We start from the raw sequence: 18,315 nt of genomic DNA on the forward strand, positions 1-18,315 counted from the left end.
CTATTTGACTTTACAGAACTCAGCAGCGTCATTAATGTAATAAAACTGAAGTCCAGCATAGAGAGGCTGAGTGAATGTGGTCTGGACTCTGTGGAGGAGAGTCATGGTTTCAGAGATGCTGTAGAAGGACAGAATACCTGCACGGTGATCCAGGTACACTCCTACTCTGGAGGACGGAGGACCTGAGACGGGAGTTTTGACATTGTTGTACCAAAAGTTATAACTGTTTATGTGACAATATAACACCCAAGATTTGTCATTGAATCCAAATCTACAATGATTCCAGCTCGCTGCTCTGCTGATATTCTTGTATGCGACTGCTACCTTAACTCCTTTCCCGCTCCACTCCACCTCCCAGTAACAACGTCCAGTCAGACTCTCTCTACTCAGGACCTGACAACATGTTGTGAATCTGTCTGGGTGACTAGAATAAGACTGATGTTGACTCATTGCTGTTCCTTTTCTGTTCCCCTCAGATAATAACAGCTTTGTGTTTGCTGTGTTTGGATCCAGTGTGATTTCATGTGAATATTTTAAGAACTCAGCTCTGGTCTTGGGCTCTGGTTGTGGCAGTAAAACATCCACTTCAGTCACTCTCAGTGAGATGTTTGTCCATGTCTCTCTCAGAACGTCTTGTAGTTGATCTCTGACTTCTGACAGAGCCGCTGTCACATCCTCAAAGTATCTCAGAGGACGGATATTGATGCTGGATGAGTCTGTAGACTCACTGAGTCGTGACAGGGAGGGGTAGTTGTGTAGAAAGTGGTTGTGATCCTCTGTGTGTGAGAGCTGCTTCAGCTCAGCGTCTTTCCTCTTCAGCTCAGTGACCTCCTGCTGCAGCTTCTCCTGAAGCTCTTTGACTCGACTCACTTCAGTTTCCTGCTTGGATCTGACCTGCTGCTCCACATCAGAGCTTCTTTTCTGGATGAGACGGATCAGCTCAGTGAAGGTCTTCTCGCTGTCCTCCACTGCTTTATCAGCAGAGCGATTGATAGCCTCCACCTCCTGTGGAAGCAGCTTCACATCTTTCTCTCTGTCCTGGATTCTCTGCTGGATGTTTTGTCGACTCACCTCGAGCTCTCTCTGCCTCTCAGTCCTTTCTGCTGCAGCTGAGACTGTGTCGTGGCCTTTATGTTCATCCACAGGGCAGAGATAACAGATACACTGCTGATCAGTACGGCAGAACATCTTCATCACCTCATCATGACGAGAGCAGATGTTCTCCTGGAGCTTCTCGGAGGGCTCCACCAGCTTGTGTTTCTTGAATGGAGGTACATCATAATGAGGCTGAAGGTGTTCCTCACAGTAAGAGACCAGACAGACCAGACAGGACTTGAGGGCTTTCAGTTTTCTCCCAGTGCAGAAATCACAGGCCACATCTTCAGGTCCAGCATAGCCGTGATCAGCAGGAGCAGCTTGGAGTCCAGTCTTCTTCAGTTCCTCCACTATATCTGCTAACGTGGTGTTTTTCACCAGGACAGGCCTCGGTGTGAAGGTCTGCCTACACTGAGGGCAGCTGTGGGTTTTCTTCTTGTCCTCTTCATCCCAGTGGGTTTTAATACAGCTCATGCAGTAGCTGTGTCCACAGGGAATAGTCACCGGATCCTTCAGTAGATCCAGACACATCGAACAAGAGAAGGTTTCCCGGTCCAGCTGAACTCCTTTCTGCGCCATTTCACCTCTCAGTCGCAGCGACTGTCTGAGTTTCACCTTCTTAGAAGTGAAAGTAGTTTGAGCTCTGATCTAAACAGCATGTGTCTCTGCAGTGAATGGGGCCTGTCAGCTCCGTCACTTCACCACCATGTTGGCTCCACCCGTCTTCAAACTGTAGATCTGAAGGGGAGGGAACAGGGAAATATATGGACAGAGTGCAGCGCGCTGTGTTTGAGAGGAGGAAGAGGAGGGAGGGCTGTTGAAAGGGTTAAGTCATTTCAATTAAACTGCTTTTGTTTGCAAAACATCATAAATGTATGTTTTCCCCTCTTCAGCTGTACGATATTTGACAACAAAATCTTTCAGGTGGAAGAAGAGATCTTTAAAATGACTTTTGATTCTCAAAACGTATGAATTCAGCCTCAGTTGGTCCTGATGAGAGTGAAGAGCCACAAGATGGCAGCGTGTTGACAGAGGACGCTGCAGACGCTCCTCCTTCATCAGCACTGTCCTGGTGGTGGTGGTGATGATGATGATGATGATGTTATGATGATGATTGTGATGTTGATGATGATGATGGTGATGATGATGATGATGATGATGATGATGTTATGATGATGATGGTGATGATGATGATGATGATGATGATGTGATGATGATGGTGATGATGATGATGATGGTGATGATGTTATGATGATGATGGTGATGATGATGATGATGATGATGATGATGTGATGATGATGGTGAAGATGGTGATGATGATGATGATGATGATGATGATGATGGTGATGGTTATCATGATGATGATGGTGATGATGATGATGATGATGGTGATGATGTTATGATGATGATGATGATGATGATGGTAATGATGGTGATGATGGTTATGTTGATGATGATGATTGTTATGATGGTGATGATGATGATGGTTATGAAGGTCATGATGGTTATGTTGGTGATGATGATGAAGGTTATGTTGGTTATGATGATTGTTATGATGGTGATGATGATGGTGATGTTATGATGTGATAACATGGCTATGATGATATGAAAGCCATGCTAGCTGTTTCCCCCTGTTTCTTTGTGCTAAGCTAAGCTAATCAGCTGCAGCTTCATTTTGAGTGAACATATGTGAGGATGATGGGCATTCTCGGCGCGAAAGTAAAAATGTCCAACTATTCCTTTAAGATTGTTTTGTGTAAATATAAACATTACCTCCAAGGTCAAGAATAAACCCTCAGGTTGAATCATCGTTTTCCTTTTTGTTTTTTTTAAATTCTTATTTATTTATTTATTTTTACATACAAACAAAATATCTATTTTTTGACAAAGAGGGTTTTGGATTGTTTTGAAAATGGCCGGCCGTGTTTGACCACAATGAATATTTGTATAAAATATCATCAGTGAAATTCTACATGTGGAATCTGAAAAATTGCAACTGCAGCAGAAAGTCTGAGCAGGGAGCGTTATAGAAACAAGCTGGAAAGTAATGATGATGATGCTACTGCCCAGAGCAGAGACAAGGATGATGATGATGATGATGATGATGATGTTAATGAAATGCCCTGCAGTGATGAAAACACAGATTCCTAAGATGCATTTTTATTATGAAGTTTTCCTTCTGGCCAGTTAGCAGCACAGCTGGGAGCAGACTTAATGGTGTTCTGTTGGATATGAGAAAAGATGGTGGAGGGAGTGAAAGACTGATGGGAAAATCACTTCTAACATGTTTGTCCTCTTCAGGCTGGGAGAGGAGTGACAGGAAGCAACCGGACTTATGGGAAATGTGTTTTTTTGCTAAAAGACATCTCTGTTGTTTGTTTTAACCGTGCATCAAAAACGGATTGATAATAATAAGTTAAAGTTAAACTAAAGTGCTTCCTATAGCACTTTTAAAGTGCCTATAATCTATATTTATAGAATCAATGTAGCGCTCAGGTAGAAATACCACTAGCCAGTTAAAGATGAGATTATTCTTCTATGATTCTCATCACTGTGTTGATTCACAAGTTGGAAAATGCTTCACACGACACCTTTAATTAATGGCTTTAATTTGTACTCGTGAGTTTTTAAGGGCTCACTTTGTGGGTTGATTCATGCACTAATAGATAGATAGATAGATAGATAGATAGATGTTGTCTGGCGCCCTCTGACGGTTATTTTATCAATTTGATAAAAAATCAGCAACAGTTTTTTTTCTGATAAACAGAAAAATAACTTTGTCTGAAGTCGATGAAAAGAAAACGTTTGGCTCCTCTGTGTGTTCAGTTCTTGATGTTTTCATTCTGTCCAAAGTCACCTACATGTTCTACCTGCGAGGTGCGTGAAGTCAGCCCCAATCAACCAGCGTCACACAGGAAGATAGGTGATTGTACCTTCACAATAAAAGCAGTTCGGTGAGGAAAAAAGGAAGCATTGTAGTCTGTTTAGAATCTGATTAGATAATGGGTGTCAACGTCCACTAAAATACATACAGTGTAGTCACAATGTCCTGCAGCTGGGGACATTTGTTGCATGTTCACCTCCAAAATATTGAGGTAGTGAGTCAAAAATGTAGACTTATAATGTTATTATTTAGGCTTAAACAGCACAATGTTGACTTATTATGTCATCATTTTGACTTTACTGATGATTACTGTCACTGTATCAACACTAAAATTTAAAAAAAAAAGTGTAATATTATCTTTTTGTGTAATGTGACAAAACAAGAATCATGGGTTTTGGTATTGATGTGAATGGAAGAAATACTTGAGATTAAGGAGAAGAAGAAGAATGAGAAGAAGAAGAAGAAGAATGAGAAGAAGAAGAAGAAGAAGAAGAAGAAGAAGAAGAAGAAGAATGAGAAGAAGAAGAAGAATGAGAAGAAGAAGAAGAAGAAGAATGAGAAGAAGAAGAAGAAGAAGAAGAAGAAGAAGAATGAAAGAGAAAGAAAGAATGGTGTAGAGAAAAGAACAGGAGAAAAAGACAACATACAGTGTTCGAGCTGCAGTAGTGGCACTGGTTTGTCAATTGGCTCTTACTTTTGAAATAAAAACACCGGAAGCGGATCCGCCATGTTTTGGCTAGCTTGCCGTTGGTCTGCGGGGAGCTCACGGCGCGGCTGCCGCACAGAGTGCGACACGCAGAGGAGCACAGTCTGACTGACTTTGGATTTTTTGGGGGTTTGAAGAGAAGCCTGGAGAGAGAAAAGAGGGAGAAAGAGGCGGAAAACAGAGATTTAAGTCGGTTTCTAACGGTGGAATGGCGGACCGGGACCCGGTGCCGCTTCCTGCGGAGGTGAGGGCCAAACTGGCCGAGCTGGAGCTGGAGTTGTCGGAGGGTGAGTACTTGAATTTCACCGCCGAGCTCGGCGGCTCTGCCCGGCTCTGCTGCTGCCGCTGCTGCTGCTGCTGCTCTGGGGGTGTTTGGGTCGCGGCTGGTCGGTCTCTGCTGAGGGGACGAACCGGTTCAGAGTTTGAGCTGTGAGGAGGAAAAGTATTGAGCTCCAACTGCCACAAGTTCAAGTCCATATTTCCATATTTATGAAGGCACGCACACATGCTGCCACAATGACTGACTGCTTCGGTGTGTCTGGCTGTGAGCTGGATGCAGGGGAGGTGGTGGTGGTGGTGGTGTTGTGGTGTTGTGGTGGTGGTGTGGCAGTGAGGTGGATGTTTGGAAGCTCTGTAGTATTATGATATTCTCACGACACGTCACTTAGCATGTTACTTAGAGCCAGGTATGATAGGAATATTACAGAAATACCATACAAGATAAAAACCACATAAGGCACTATATTAACCACAATGCAACAAAACTAGGAAACTCTACAGGAATGCTGTAGGGATATTATGAGGGCTGCAGCTATTGATTATTTTAATTACTGATTAATCTGTTGACAGTCTTTTACAATGAATTACTTGATGATAAAAAAAAAGGCCATTACAAGTGTCCAGAGCTCAATTTAACATCTTAAAGTATCCAGTTTACAATCCTGCAAAACAGAGAACAGCAGCAAATTCTCATGTTTAAATCAATCTGTCATTTTGTACGATCAATCGATCAGTCGACCTATTGTCTACTCTTAAGTGCCCATCATGAATTCGCAGAGCCAAAGGTGACGTCTTCAGACATCTTGATTAATATGTTTACAGTGATTAAAAACTGAGAAAACAGCACACATTTAGGAAGCTGAGAAGAGAATATTTGGCCCCTTTTCACGATGAATTGTTATATTATAGTAATAATGATAATATTTTGTTGATTACTCGACTAATCTTTCCGTCATAGCAGATAAACAGCACCATGAAGTACACTTAAAAGTCTCTGTTGAGCACCAGAGGGACATTATAGCCCCCGGTGGGAACATCATAGGAATGCTATAGACATTTATCTTTGCGTTTGTCAATAAGAAGTTGTTGTCTCAGAGTTTTTTGTTTTTTTTGTTGGAAAATCCCGTTCAGCAGAGCCCTGCATGCTGCTTAGATTATGTGCACAGAGCGTGCAGCTGTTACCAGACACAGTTTTCACATGACACACTGCAGCCAGGCAGCTTTCGGAGGGGATGAATGATTTCCATTATATTCCAGCTTCTTTCCATAACACCAGATCATATATTGGCTTCTTTTGTAAGACGCTGAAATGCAGCCTTGGTATTGATTTTCTCATTAGCCCCCCCCCCCCCCCCCCCCCCCCCCCCCCCCTCTTCTTTTTACAGATTGATATGTCACATTGCTGCAGACTCACTCTCAGCCTGGAGAGTATCATAGTGTCATATTTCAGCAGTGTTTTCCCTGTTTCTCATGGAGTCTGGAGGCTTCGCGGAGCTCAGCCATGTATGGAGAAAGAAAGAAAAGGCACAGAGGGAGAGAGAGGAAGCGATTTTAACAGCTGACTGCTAATGCACACATCGCATTTTAATGTTTCCACTGCTGCTGCTGCAAATGCAGGTTTCAGAGGGATCTGCATCTGAGCTGAGAGGAAAACGAGGGGTGGGAAGGATGGGGAAAAGGTGACACACCTTCCTTTTTTCTTTCTTTCTTTTTTTTTTATGTAAACCGCCACCTCAGAGTTGCTCCAATGTAAACAAGTACGTCTGGGGGAAATGGGGTCAGATGCCCCATTGCATTATTTACATGCTTAGCTGACGCTGTAAATGCACGGCGGCAGCGAATGCAAAGCTTCCCCGCATCCCGCAGACTTTGACCTAATTTTTTGATTTCCACGCATCATCCCTTCCTCCTCCGGAGCCCCTCGCCGCGGGGGAAACGGCGGCAGAAAATTACATTATCAACAGTCAGGTGTCACTGCAGCTTCACAGGGACCACGTGTCCTGTTGAGGAGCCCTTGAGCAAGGCATTTAACTGCTCTACCCCCCCCTCCCTTACCTTACCCCTTCCCTATGGAGGTTTGTGCTGAATTGTTGTCTGGAGGTAGAAAACATCCTCACAGCGCTGCACGTGTTGGCTCCTCTGAGAGTGCCGGGTTTGAAATTGGAGTTTTATATCACAGGGAGAGGAGTGATGTGACGGGATGCACACTGGCTGAGCATCCAAACAGAAATAAACTCTCCTTTTGGTGCACAACCAGGCAAACACTCTGAGGAAATATCACAGCCTTTTCTTTTTTTATAAAGGGGAAAAATAATAAATCGGACCCCTCAGTGCATTCCAAGAGTTATTTTAAGCTCAAATGAATTCAGTTCCACTTTGCTCTGCCTCCCCTTTTGGCCACTGAGCAGCACCACTGAAGCAGATGGGGGTTAACTGCCTTGCTCAAGGGCACCTCAATGGTAGCAATAAGGGAGGCTCAAGTGCTGGTTTGAGATTCGAACCAACAATTTGTCAAACATAAGCTCAACCTTTTCTTGGTAACTTGATTTCCCTCAACCTCCCTCTCCGTTTCTACTGAAGTTAGTGAGTTCCTACATTTCCCAGAATTCCCAGAAAGATACATGACACGCATTAAAATACTCGTACCCATCGTTCTCTGTGTAACCCTACAAACCGGTGGCGTTTTGACACAGTTCGACCCGCAACGACGCGAGTCGAGACGGCGCCGATGGTTCGTCACTTATTTCCGTTAACTCTCCAGAAAAGCAGATGTTTATCATATTTATTTTGTGGATGGACACATCCAGGCTACTGTACCTTGACTACTTCTTCTGTCTGTATGTGGAGTGAGGTGTGCAATACTAATGCCAAGTCTTAACCCTGAAATAATTGGTTCACTTTGTGGGAACCAGCTTTTTGTCCCCAGGTAGGAGGTGAATCCCCGTAATGTCACCATTCACAGCATGTTTGTCACCACAACGTGATAAACAGAGCATAGTTGAGAGGACCTTCATTGATTAAAAAGCATTCCCAAGCCCCTAACCTCAATCATCCATATTGTAACTTTAACCCAAAAATCAAGTGCTAACCCTGAGACATCCCTTTTGGGGAAGAAAGGCCCGGCAAAAATGTCCCCACTCTCCAAAAACTTCACTCTCAGGGTCTAAAACTCAAATTGGTCCTCACAAAGATAGAAGCCCAAGCTGACACACACTGCTGTATAAACCCTCTCCCCTTCACTGTCTCCCCATCAGTTTCCCTGCAGCTGCAGACTGACAGGTTGTCCTGAACTAATCTGGCTGCTGGCTGAATATTAAGCTCTGCAGTTCAGCCCAGATAACAAGCTGTCCACCTCAACACACTGCAGATTACACACACACACACACACACACACACACACACACACACACACACACACACACATACACACACAGTGAAACACACACCAAGCTAGCCCCACCTGACCTGCAGTGTCTGTGTATTGTTGTATCTGCTGTGTTCTTTTTGTATATGTAGATTAGTTTTACTTCCTGGTCCTGTCTTTCTCATAGTTCACCTGTCAATCAAACAATGTGGGCGGGGCTGCAATGTCTTATTTAAATGTTCAGTTACAGTTTCTGTAGGTGGCGTTTCATTTCTTTTTGACTCCCAAAAACAATCCAGAAAATTGTATTGGCTGTAAATTTAGAATACTGCTTTCATTAATCAAATAAACACTTTGATTAAGTCTTAAAGTGATAAATGAATTAGAAAGAGGAGATCAATGAGTCAGACATTTGAAGGGTTCATTTCTTCAACATTATTGAAGAGTAAAATCACTGCTGGATCATTTATTAATTGAAGTGTCCTGGCTGATAAAGTAATCAATTGTTCAATCAATGAAGGAAGTGAACTAGTTGCCTTTCAGAGAGCGACACAAGCGTTGTTCGAATGTTTTGCCTCCAGGCTTTTTGAATAAGTAGAGTCACTTGAAGCAAACAGTAGAGATCCGCACTTTCTCATTAATTTAGCATTTAGACAAAGCATGACGTCCTGGCAGCTTGTAAATATACAGTAGAAGCATCGTCCTCATCAGTGTAATCAGGCTAAGCTGCGTCGGTAGGTAACGCTGATAGTGTCATGTGTCATTAATCCTCCTTTTAAGACATAAACGCAGAAATCAGCGTGGCTGTTTGGAGAGTTTGGAGATGGGATTTTAAAAGAGATGTGGCTAAGAGCAGTAAGGAGTATTAGTAGGCTACAGTGTTGAACTAAGAGTTTGGGCCAAATCTCCATCCTGGTTCAAACCAGCACATTGTTGATTAATCAGCCATTATTTTCTCAATTAATTGATTTATCGATCAAGAGTGGAAAAAAGGCCTTGACGATGTTGGGTAAAAATAAGGCGTTTTGGGATTTTGCAGCTCTATTATTTAAAACTGAACACGCTTGAGCTGACGGAGCGTGTGACATTTCAAAACAGTATGAAAAGTTACTTTGATATAACGTTTTTATTGTTTCATCCCGTCGTAAAGTAAAGTTGGATTGATGATGAAATTGAGCACCTCTTTTACAACGCTGCGGATTTCCTTCTTTTCTCCTTCATTCACATCTGGTCCCGATAAGATTCCTCTGTGAGACTTCAACGGTGTGTTATCTTAAAGCTCTCTCTCTTTGTCTTTCCTGAAAGATCTTTCCAGGTTATCGGTCCGCAGACGCTGTGTTTTGCTCTGCGAGTAGCTGTAAGTGTGAATCTCAGCTCGGGCACTCTCCTGGATCTGTAGGGTCGGCTCCCAGAATGCATCTCACCAAACTTATGTCGTCTCGGTTCACTTGGTTTCCAGCTGATCTGAGCTCAGAGGGGCTTTTGGAAAACATAACTGTGCTTGGTTGCTGTCATTTTTTGTTCATTTGAGCTCCATTTCCAGAGGGCTCTGTTGGAGTTTAGGGCTGTAACTAAGAATGATTTAGTTTGTAGATTAACTAAATAATTGTTTTACCTATAAGAGGTCAAATAGTAATGATAAAAAAAAGTAAATAAAACCAGCTGCAGCGTCTTCTATGAACCATAAAGGGGACGTTGTAGTGAGAAGGACAAGTCTTCTGGTGCTTTCACAGTTTTGTCCGTTGAATTTGCTTCACACTTGTCACCAGGACGGGATGTGATGTGACATTTCTGACTGATATTCAGGAGATTCTGACGAGAGTAGAGTGACGGCATCTTTGAGGAAAAGGAGCGCTCTAATCCGGCCTCGCTGCCGACCAGGGAGCTCAGCTGCTTCTCAGCTGATGTGGTATTAACGATAACACGGTACGGCGCTGCTATCGCTGACTACATTTCCTACTTTAATAAGAGAAAATAGACAAAGTTGTCATTTGACCATATTTGAGATTTTGCAGGTCAGAGGTCAACAAATATGAACACCTGTGGGTTTGCAGGAGGGAATAACAGGTGTGGAGGGACACTTTTGCATCCTCCATTTTAGAAACAATCACCCAACGTGACTAAAAGTATTCCACATTTATACATTATTTTATTAAAGATTAATGTGTGTGCTCTGATTACCTGACATGTGGACTTTGTTGCAGTTGTTTCAAAGACTTCAAGACTCTTTTAACATCCTCCGATCTACAAATGCATGCTGCATTTAGGTACTGGTGGAAAACTCGGTCGCCCAGGATATCGTTCATGGAATAGAGTGGCCTCAGGCCAAACCTGAGGGATCGAGCTTTGCCTCCGAAAAAGACTTGGTTTAGTCAGTTGCATTAGTTTCAGTGAAAGTGAATATTATTGACAAATGTGTGTTTCATGAAACACCTGAAAACCTTACAGATAAGTGTCTCCTCTGTTGTGATGAACCAAGCTGATTAAATTTTCATTTACTCGCGACTGAAACACCAACAAAGATGTAATTTTCTTCTCTTAACAGACTGAACTGTGGGATTTCTTTCTGTTGATGATAAAAGGCCAAACGCACTGAGCCTCCTGCCTCACACTTTAATGTTTTCAGCCAGTGACATTTCACTGAATCAGTTACGAGTTATGGCTTAAAAAGAAAATCGTTCTTTGTATATTTTGTTTCTGTCTTTAATTTCCTTTTTCTTACTTTCACAAATGCAACTGCGTCATCAAACTGACAAGTGAATTTTACAAACTTGGCATGTGGCAATAAATGAAATTTAGAATTTGGTGAGTTTGCGTCATGTTGGGTTAAAGGTATAAAACAAAAGAAAATGAAGAATTCTAAGCTTCTCGTTTTGTGGTGTCTGCTGTCGTTGGCTGTATTTCATGCATTGGTAATGTCATGCCAAAAATACCCAACCTCATTAATTATTCAACGCATGTGTTTCCATGTTTCCACTGCAGTGAATCACCTGCTGTATAAGCTGACTGTTGTGAAATGGTCTCAACTTTTGCCAAATTCGACATCCAACAGCGCACTCGCACAAAAAAGAAACGCAAAATCAGCTGCAAGAAATCTTGATTGTTGTGACAGGTGGGCAACAAGGGACGCCTGCTGTCACTTTGTCGAGGTTTTCATTGGTTGGCAGGAGATCGAAACCGGGTGTGGCCCGAAACTTTGGATGGGAGCATGTAACAGATTCTGTAGTGTAACATGCTGAGGATACGGTTATCTTAACACACACACACACACACACACTTACCTTATCAGTGACACCGACTGTGAATGAATACTTGATGATTGCCTGTGACTCAGCGGTGGCTGAGGCTTTGGGCAGAGTCCAGATCTGTGCAGACCAGCTGAGACTCTCAAGTCTCTCTGAAGGTTTTCATCCTAATTTTAGGTTCAGATTAACTAGATTTATTTGTGAGAGGAAAGAAAAAGAAGGTGAGAGGTAAAATTATGACCCAGATGGTCCGCTGTAAACATCCGTCACAGTTTACAGACCGAGTTCCTGCTTCAACTTCGACCTGCTGTGCTCACTGTAGTTTCACTGTACAATGAGGCATTATTACAAACATTTCGGGTGTCACTTTTGACCTTCAGACAAAGAGGTTTAGAGGATCTACATAAACTGTTGGTTTGTTTACAATCTGTATGATCGCCTGTCTGCTCGTGTTTAGTCGTCTTGTAAAAGCCCAGAATGTTTCTTTAATATGCTGTAAAAATAAATAACATTGGCAGGCCAATGCTGGTGTTTTACTTAGTTTACAGTTAGTTTATCTTTAGTAAAACTGACCAGTTTAGCTCAACTAAAAACACATTTACACAGAGCTGACATTGTACATTGTTATAAACACGAGATCATGGTGGGAGTTATTGATTGCTTCCATCTCACACTATTGATATTGTTAGTTCTACAATGCATTTCCCATCAACCCCTGATGCTCCTCACCATCCCTTTAAAAAAAAATCTCTGTATAGTTCATGTTGTCATGATCACAATGCTACAGGTAAATAAATCAATGCTTTTTTCCCTCTCAAAGTGATTCAGTGTCATTTAAAGATCAGTCTTCTGTCACTGCAGTGTGAAAACACATGTTTTGGATGAATGTGAGTTCACGCCTGTGCTTGCTGTCCTGCAGCCTGTGGTCGCTGTGTCTTCTCCTGCGTCGTAACGTCTCACCTTTAGACCGGCAGTTGCCATAGAGATGTTATTTTCTCTCTTCCTTCCTGGGAGATTATGACCTGTGGGGATGGAGAGAGGCTTGTTCTACTTTAGTGGCACAGAGCTTCTATCACACAGCAGGGCCATAAATTCATATTTGGTCTCTTTGTTGGCTCCCTCGAGCGATATGAACAGCGATTCAAGACTCCAGACGTGCAGTCACTTCACGTAAATCGAGCGCTGTCCTCACTTGACTCCCGCCGGAGAAATTGTTGCGTTATTGCAGACGCGGCTGTTGTTAAAAACAGTCTGAGGCGAGCCGGCTGAGGTGAGCAACACTTCAGATCCAGTGAGGTGACATCAGCCTGAGACAATCAGCCTCTCGAGCCCAACAAACACACCAAATGTACAGCTGTGGAGGGGTGAAAACCTCCTCTGGGCACCAATGTTTTGTTTTTTTTTCAGGAGGGAGAGAGAAAAATTGTTATTTTCTCACTTTTTTTAACAGGGTTTCAAAAGCCCACAGGGTCATAAAACCCACTCAGCACATAGAAGAGCATGTAAAACTTTCCACTCAAGGAAGGAAAACAAAATGAAAGTTATGTTTTCTTTACTGAACAGCAGCCGTATCGATTCCCCACAGCGCCACCGCCATCTTTATCCACAAATACTTTTTCAGTTGAATGCAAATCATCCTGCTGCAGCTCTTTTCATCGTCCCTGAGTGGCCTCTTCTTCTTCTTCTTTATGAAACACTGAGGGACTCACACTTACTTAGAATTATGCACCTACAAACCACGCTGGAGAGGTGAACAAACTAATGGTAGCACTTTACAATACAATAGCCTCGCACTCTGTGATTACCAATTTGAAGAATAACAGCACAGGTCACTTCACTAGAGTAGAGTTCTACGTTCTACGCAGGACTTTAATCTCCCTTAGGTTCAATTAAAAGTTAAATTGTGCAACATACAGCCAGTAGGATCATAGGATCATGAGTTTAGGGCGTGATTGTCCTGAGCAGCTACAACTCCTGCAAACATAAACACATCAACCTTCAGTGGATTAATAAAGCTTAAAAACTGAGAATTTAAGCATAGACACATCATGAGGGTGAGATGTAAGCCCCCCCCCCCCATGCAGTCAGTCCACATGTTTGTCATCAGCTGTCGTCCTCTCTGAGAGCCGGGTGGCTTCTCGCAGGAGGCATAAATATTCATCTGGCCTCGCTGTCAACCTCGCAGCTAAACAAATTGAGGGCTGGAAATGTCAGCGGGTCCAACAGGCGTTTGTTTCAGGCTGCTTAAGGTTGTCAGTTCTCAGCAGGCGGACAGAGGACAAAACAACAACTCTAAGTAAATAAATAAAAGGAAAAGGCTGTGGTTTTACCTGGGAGTCACCATCTGGTAATTTGTTGTGTTTGTTTTGAGTACAGTTAGAATAACTAGCCAAAGCCCCGTTAAGACCTGCACCCCTTTATGTTAATCTGATGGCAATTTAACGTCTGAATGAGCACCGGAGACGGCAATCTTACAGATTAACAAAAAAGCTGCAGCAGCACGAAGTTAAATATAGACGTGTTCTTGCACCACCTGCTAATATCACAGTAATTAAGTTACTGGCAACACTTAAAGTCCTCCTATTTAGCATTTATAAGCAGTATATAAACATTTAATAAATGCTTTAGAACACAAAATGTTTATTAATGTAAAGTATAACTTCTCCTATGAAAACACATTGTATGTTATTACTGTGTGTTACGATATTGTCATAAGTTATCTGTTTATACTGCAGCCTCCACTTACAGGTGCCCACAGGTGGAGTTACATTAATAAACACTTAGATCTGCTTATAACTACGTCATAGTGTTTATTGACTGTTTATACATGCTAAAGAGGGGAAAGGAAAGTTTTGTAAAGTTATTATTTCAGTCTTCATGTCAAGAGCCCATTTTAAGTTGTTGTCTCATATCCATTCAATTTATAGAAACTATTTTCCCCATGTGGTACGACTGGGGCGGAAGAGGTTATGGAAACACCAAAATTCGATAAAACTTCCTCAATTGCGCAAAAACAAAAGTTGTATGCTGGCTTGAGGTGGTTTTTGTCTTTGTCGAAACAAACTCGTGAACACCCCCTCTCCGTTTTTCTCCTGTAGATGGGTTGGATGGCCCGAGGCGACTTGTTTCGTTTCCGGTTCGCAACCTCTCCTTCTCCTTCTTCTGTTTGCTGGCAGATTGCAGCTCTGCGTAAAGCGTCGCCAACTTCTGACGAAACTACGCTCTGCAACGAGCCGAGTTTATTCGCTCCGAACCAGTTGATGGAAACGTGCCTAGTCCGCATTTCTCTTATGCAAGTTTGCTTAAAATTTGCTTGACAAAGCGAATGCAAACACGGCGAGTGACTGTTGCTTGTCATCCAAGCAGGGAGGGTGTTGGACAAAATAACGTGAGCGCCTTAAAGTTCAGTGTTAATGGCTGATCCAGCAGCAGTGCAGGCGGTGCCGCTCTGATAATGAAATATTCTAACTGCACTTTTCAGGATTCCACTATAAACAGGTCTGTCTGCAGCTGATGTTTTCATCTTTACCCCGACATGAAAAAGCACTTAACCTTTCAGATTTCAACACTCCTCTCTGATATGTCTGATATTAGACAGGAGCCCTCAGTGGGTTTATCCTCCTCCTCCTCCTCCTCCTCCTCGATATGTGAATGGAGATGACATTTGTGCTTGCTCAGGCGATTTGGGAAAAACCCTTCAGACGCTCCATCTGCCATTAAAGCAATCAGAAGACCCCCAATCAGCATTTTCATCTGCTCAGCCTCCTGTGACAGTCCGATCAATGTCAGATTTCAGAGCCTGGTTTTACAGCACGGCAGCTCCTGATGCAAAAGCTCCTCAATCACCTAATTGGCTTCAGCGAGCGGGCGCTGATCATAAAAAGTTGTATTTTCCTGCAGAATCAACGATTAATGAGCTGAGTTTACAATTCTAGGACTGTGGTGATTGTGAGAGTTGCTTTGTGGTTTATTCGGAGTTCAGGCCTGTTTTTACACAAATGCATTTGTTGGTAGCTGATTGTTTGGCTTTGTGTAGGCTTCGAGTGCAGAGAAGGGGTTTCTGGGTAAAATGTCATTTCTCGCATATCTACAGTTTATATGGGGGGTTAGGAAAGTACCGTATGGTAGCAGTGGGGCCACACAACACTCAACAGGCTACCTAAAAAGAACCACAGATTTACCAGATTCTTTAGGAAACGGATCTTTTCTTTATCGATTCATCTGACTGTTTTCTTGATTTATCGTTTGGTCTATAAGTCCACAAATAGCAAAACAGTTTCCCAAAGTTTACACATTCACATTTCTTGTTTTGTCCAAAGCCCAAAGATATTCAGTTTACTATCATAGATGACTATAAATAGCACATTTGAGAAGCTGCAACCAGCTCATTTTTGGCTGTTTTTTTCTTGGATGGATTCCCGGTTGACCTGGATTTACTGAGCTCAGACGCTGATGAATCTCTTAAAAAAACTTTCAGCCTCTCCTCACTCCTTTTTTTTTTATGAGAAACAACAAACACCGTCGGCAGATATCAGCTGTAGCTAATTCAAATTTAATTCCAGTCAAAATGAAACTTGGCTGTTTGGTGAGGTGGTGTCTCTGGCAAAGAACGTTTTGAGGGAAACAACACGTCGCTCAGTAATATCACTCTATGACCACAAAAATGGTGTGTTTCTGTGGTTCAACAAGACCAACAGAGTGTTGAGTGTCCCACTAGAAAGATGACTGAGCGGCAAGCTGTCGCAGGACGTTTGAGGAGTCGCAGCTAGTTGATTAACGGCACAGAAAGAAGAAAAATAACGTTTGCTGCTAAAATTCAGCTGTTTTTTCTTCTGACTTTCCTCTAAACTTTTCCTACAACCCAGACACATCCCACCCGTGACGAGGGGTCACAAACAGATGCTGCTTTATTTTAACCAGAGATCGAGCTGATGGTGTCGCGTCACTTTCAAGAAAATCTACCAGTTAAACTTTAATTCATATCTCATATCAATAATTTCGGCTAACAATGTAATAGTTCTGTCGTAGTGCAGCTGTTATCTCAATACGTCAGATTCACATTTAATCAACATTTCATATCTTCTGCTGCTCATCTCATTTCCAGGTTGTAGCTACGTGTTCCTGCTTTCTCAGCCAGCTCAAAGGTATTGAGCTGTGGATATTTTTAGCTGTAGTTGCTTGCTAATTAGATTGGATAATGGATAAGAAAGGATTCAGATTCAGTGAAATGCTGTCGATCGGTTCGCTGGATGGTTGTCTTTAGTTTTGGGTGTGATGCAATCTCACTGAATTTGTGCTGGAAATGAGCTGTTAATGCTTCCTCGTCTGTTCTCATTTCAGTGCTTGTTTTTGTGCTTGTTTTCGTGCTGAAGGAGAGTCAGTGGCGACTCTGACAGACAGACTCCAGACCTGATGAGCTCGGCCATGAAAGGCCGTGTAGGGTTAATCCTGTCAGACTGACCGGGAGAGTTCACTCTCTGCCACCACGAGAACCTTTAAACCCCCCTAACTCCCCATCTGTCCTCCAAGGCGGCTTGTGAACGCATCACTGCTGTGGACTACAGGACTGCCAATATTACACTTTCATGCGTTCTTTGTTTTTAAGATAGTAAACAAAGGCCGCTGCAAAAATCTCCAATTCATTAAGTCATTACTGTCTTTTATTGAGTCCTTGAATTCTTATTTTTCTAAAATTTGTGAATTTTTGGATCATTTCCATTCATTACTGATACAAATAAAAATGTCTTTTTATTATCTGGAATTATATTATTATTTATTATTTTTTATAGTGTGTTGCTTCCAGATACTGAATATCATTTCCAGAAAATTGTTGAAACACGTTGATTTTCTTTTATTGAAAGATAATTTTAGTGCACTTGCAGATTTTTTCAGTTTCTTTTAGGAAAATTAGACATTTTTTTTTGCAGTGTAACATACTGGTGAATAAAATGTGGGTCCATTATGAGCTCCACTTGATCATCAAGTCCTACAAGCAAGAATATAAAGAAAAGACTGATAATGAATTCTGCTCTTAACAAACTAACATCTTTATGTCATTCTCACATGTGTGGCATGCTTACTATGATACACAATGAATCTCCATCATGACGAAACGCAATCAGATTTTAGGTTTACCCTCCTTTACATCCAGCTTTATCGACTGGATTGTCATCGTCCCACATTTTCTACTAAAATGAGGGAATTACAACACATGAAGTCACTAATCTTGGAAACAATCCACTGTGTTGCGACAGCTTGAGGTAACGTAACTGCTGTTGGAAAAAATTCCCAACGACCGCATGCAGCCCTGCAACTGTTCTCTGCCATGTTGCTTCTCAGGGAGGTGATGTCATTGCTGGAACAGGGAGGGAGGGGGATTTGGAGAGGGGGGGGGGTGTTTCTGGCAGATTGCATCATTAAGCCGCTCAGGCAGGCACTTTCAGCCCTCTCTTGCCTGTTTTCTTCCCTCTTTGCCACTTCCCGCCTGTCGTCGAAGCCAGCTTGCTGCGAGGGGGGGGGGGGGGGGTTGAAGGGAGCAAAAAAAGCAGAGCAACACCTCCGCTGCCCTCTCGCTGGGAAAATAAATGAAACTGATAGGGAAACACACTCCCTTTTTTCCTTTCTTCTCAAACACACGCCACAAATATTTGCCTTTAGATGATGCGTTTCCTCTGCTCGCTGCTCTTCATCCTGCTTATGTTCGCTGTAACAGGTAGTTTACGGTTTTAGCTTTCACCCCCTG

The 18,315-nt window shown here is 42.5% G+C and overlaps 2 protein-coding genes across 5 annotated transcripts in view; one reads left to right on the forward strand and one right to left on the reverse strand.

The window, feature by feature from the left end:
• LOC139296147 (tripartite motif-containing protein 16-like) lies at positions 1-5,920 on the reverse strand. Of its 2 annotated transcripts, XM_070918471.1 has the most exons (2): positions 5,906-5,920; positions 1-1,653 (listed from the first exon to the last, which is right to left on the reverse strand). In XM_070918471.1, the coding sequence occupies exons 1-2, from the start codon at positions 5,918-5,920 to the stop codon at positions 1-3; spliced, it is 1,668 nt and encodes a 555-aa protein (XP_070774572.1). The 2 variants fall into 2 exon arrangements, with proteins under 2 accessions (XP_070774572.1, XP_070774573.1); XM_070918472.1 differs by lacking the exon at positions 5,906-5,920 and having other exon boundaries at positions 1-1,689.
• Positions 4,894-18,315, forward strand: part of dip2ca (disco-interacting protein 2 homolog Ca) — a 176,243-nt gene continuing 162,821 nt past the window's right edge. For all 3 annotated transcript variants that reach the window (XM_070918464.1, XM_070918466.1, XM_070918465.1), the window contains exon 1: positions 4,894-4,972. In XM_070918464.1, the coding sequence (XP_070774565.1) occupies positions 4,894-4,972 (79 nt within the window). The remainder of the gene's footprint in view (positions 4,973-18,315) is intronic.

The sequence above is a fragment of the Enoplosus armatus genome, chromosome 14 (genome assembly GCF_043641665.1).
Source record: "Enoplosus armatus isolate fEnoArm2 chromosome 14, fEnoArm2.hap1, whole genome shotgun sequence".
In the NCBI taxonomy this organism is placed as follows: domain Eukaryota; kingdom Metazoa; phylum Chordata; class Actinopteri; order Centrarchiformes; family Enoplosidae; genus Enoplosus; species Enoplosus armatus.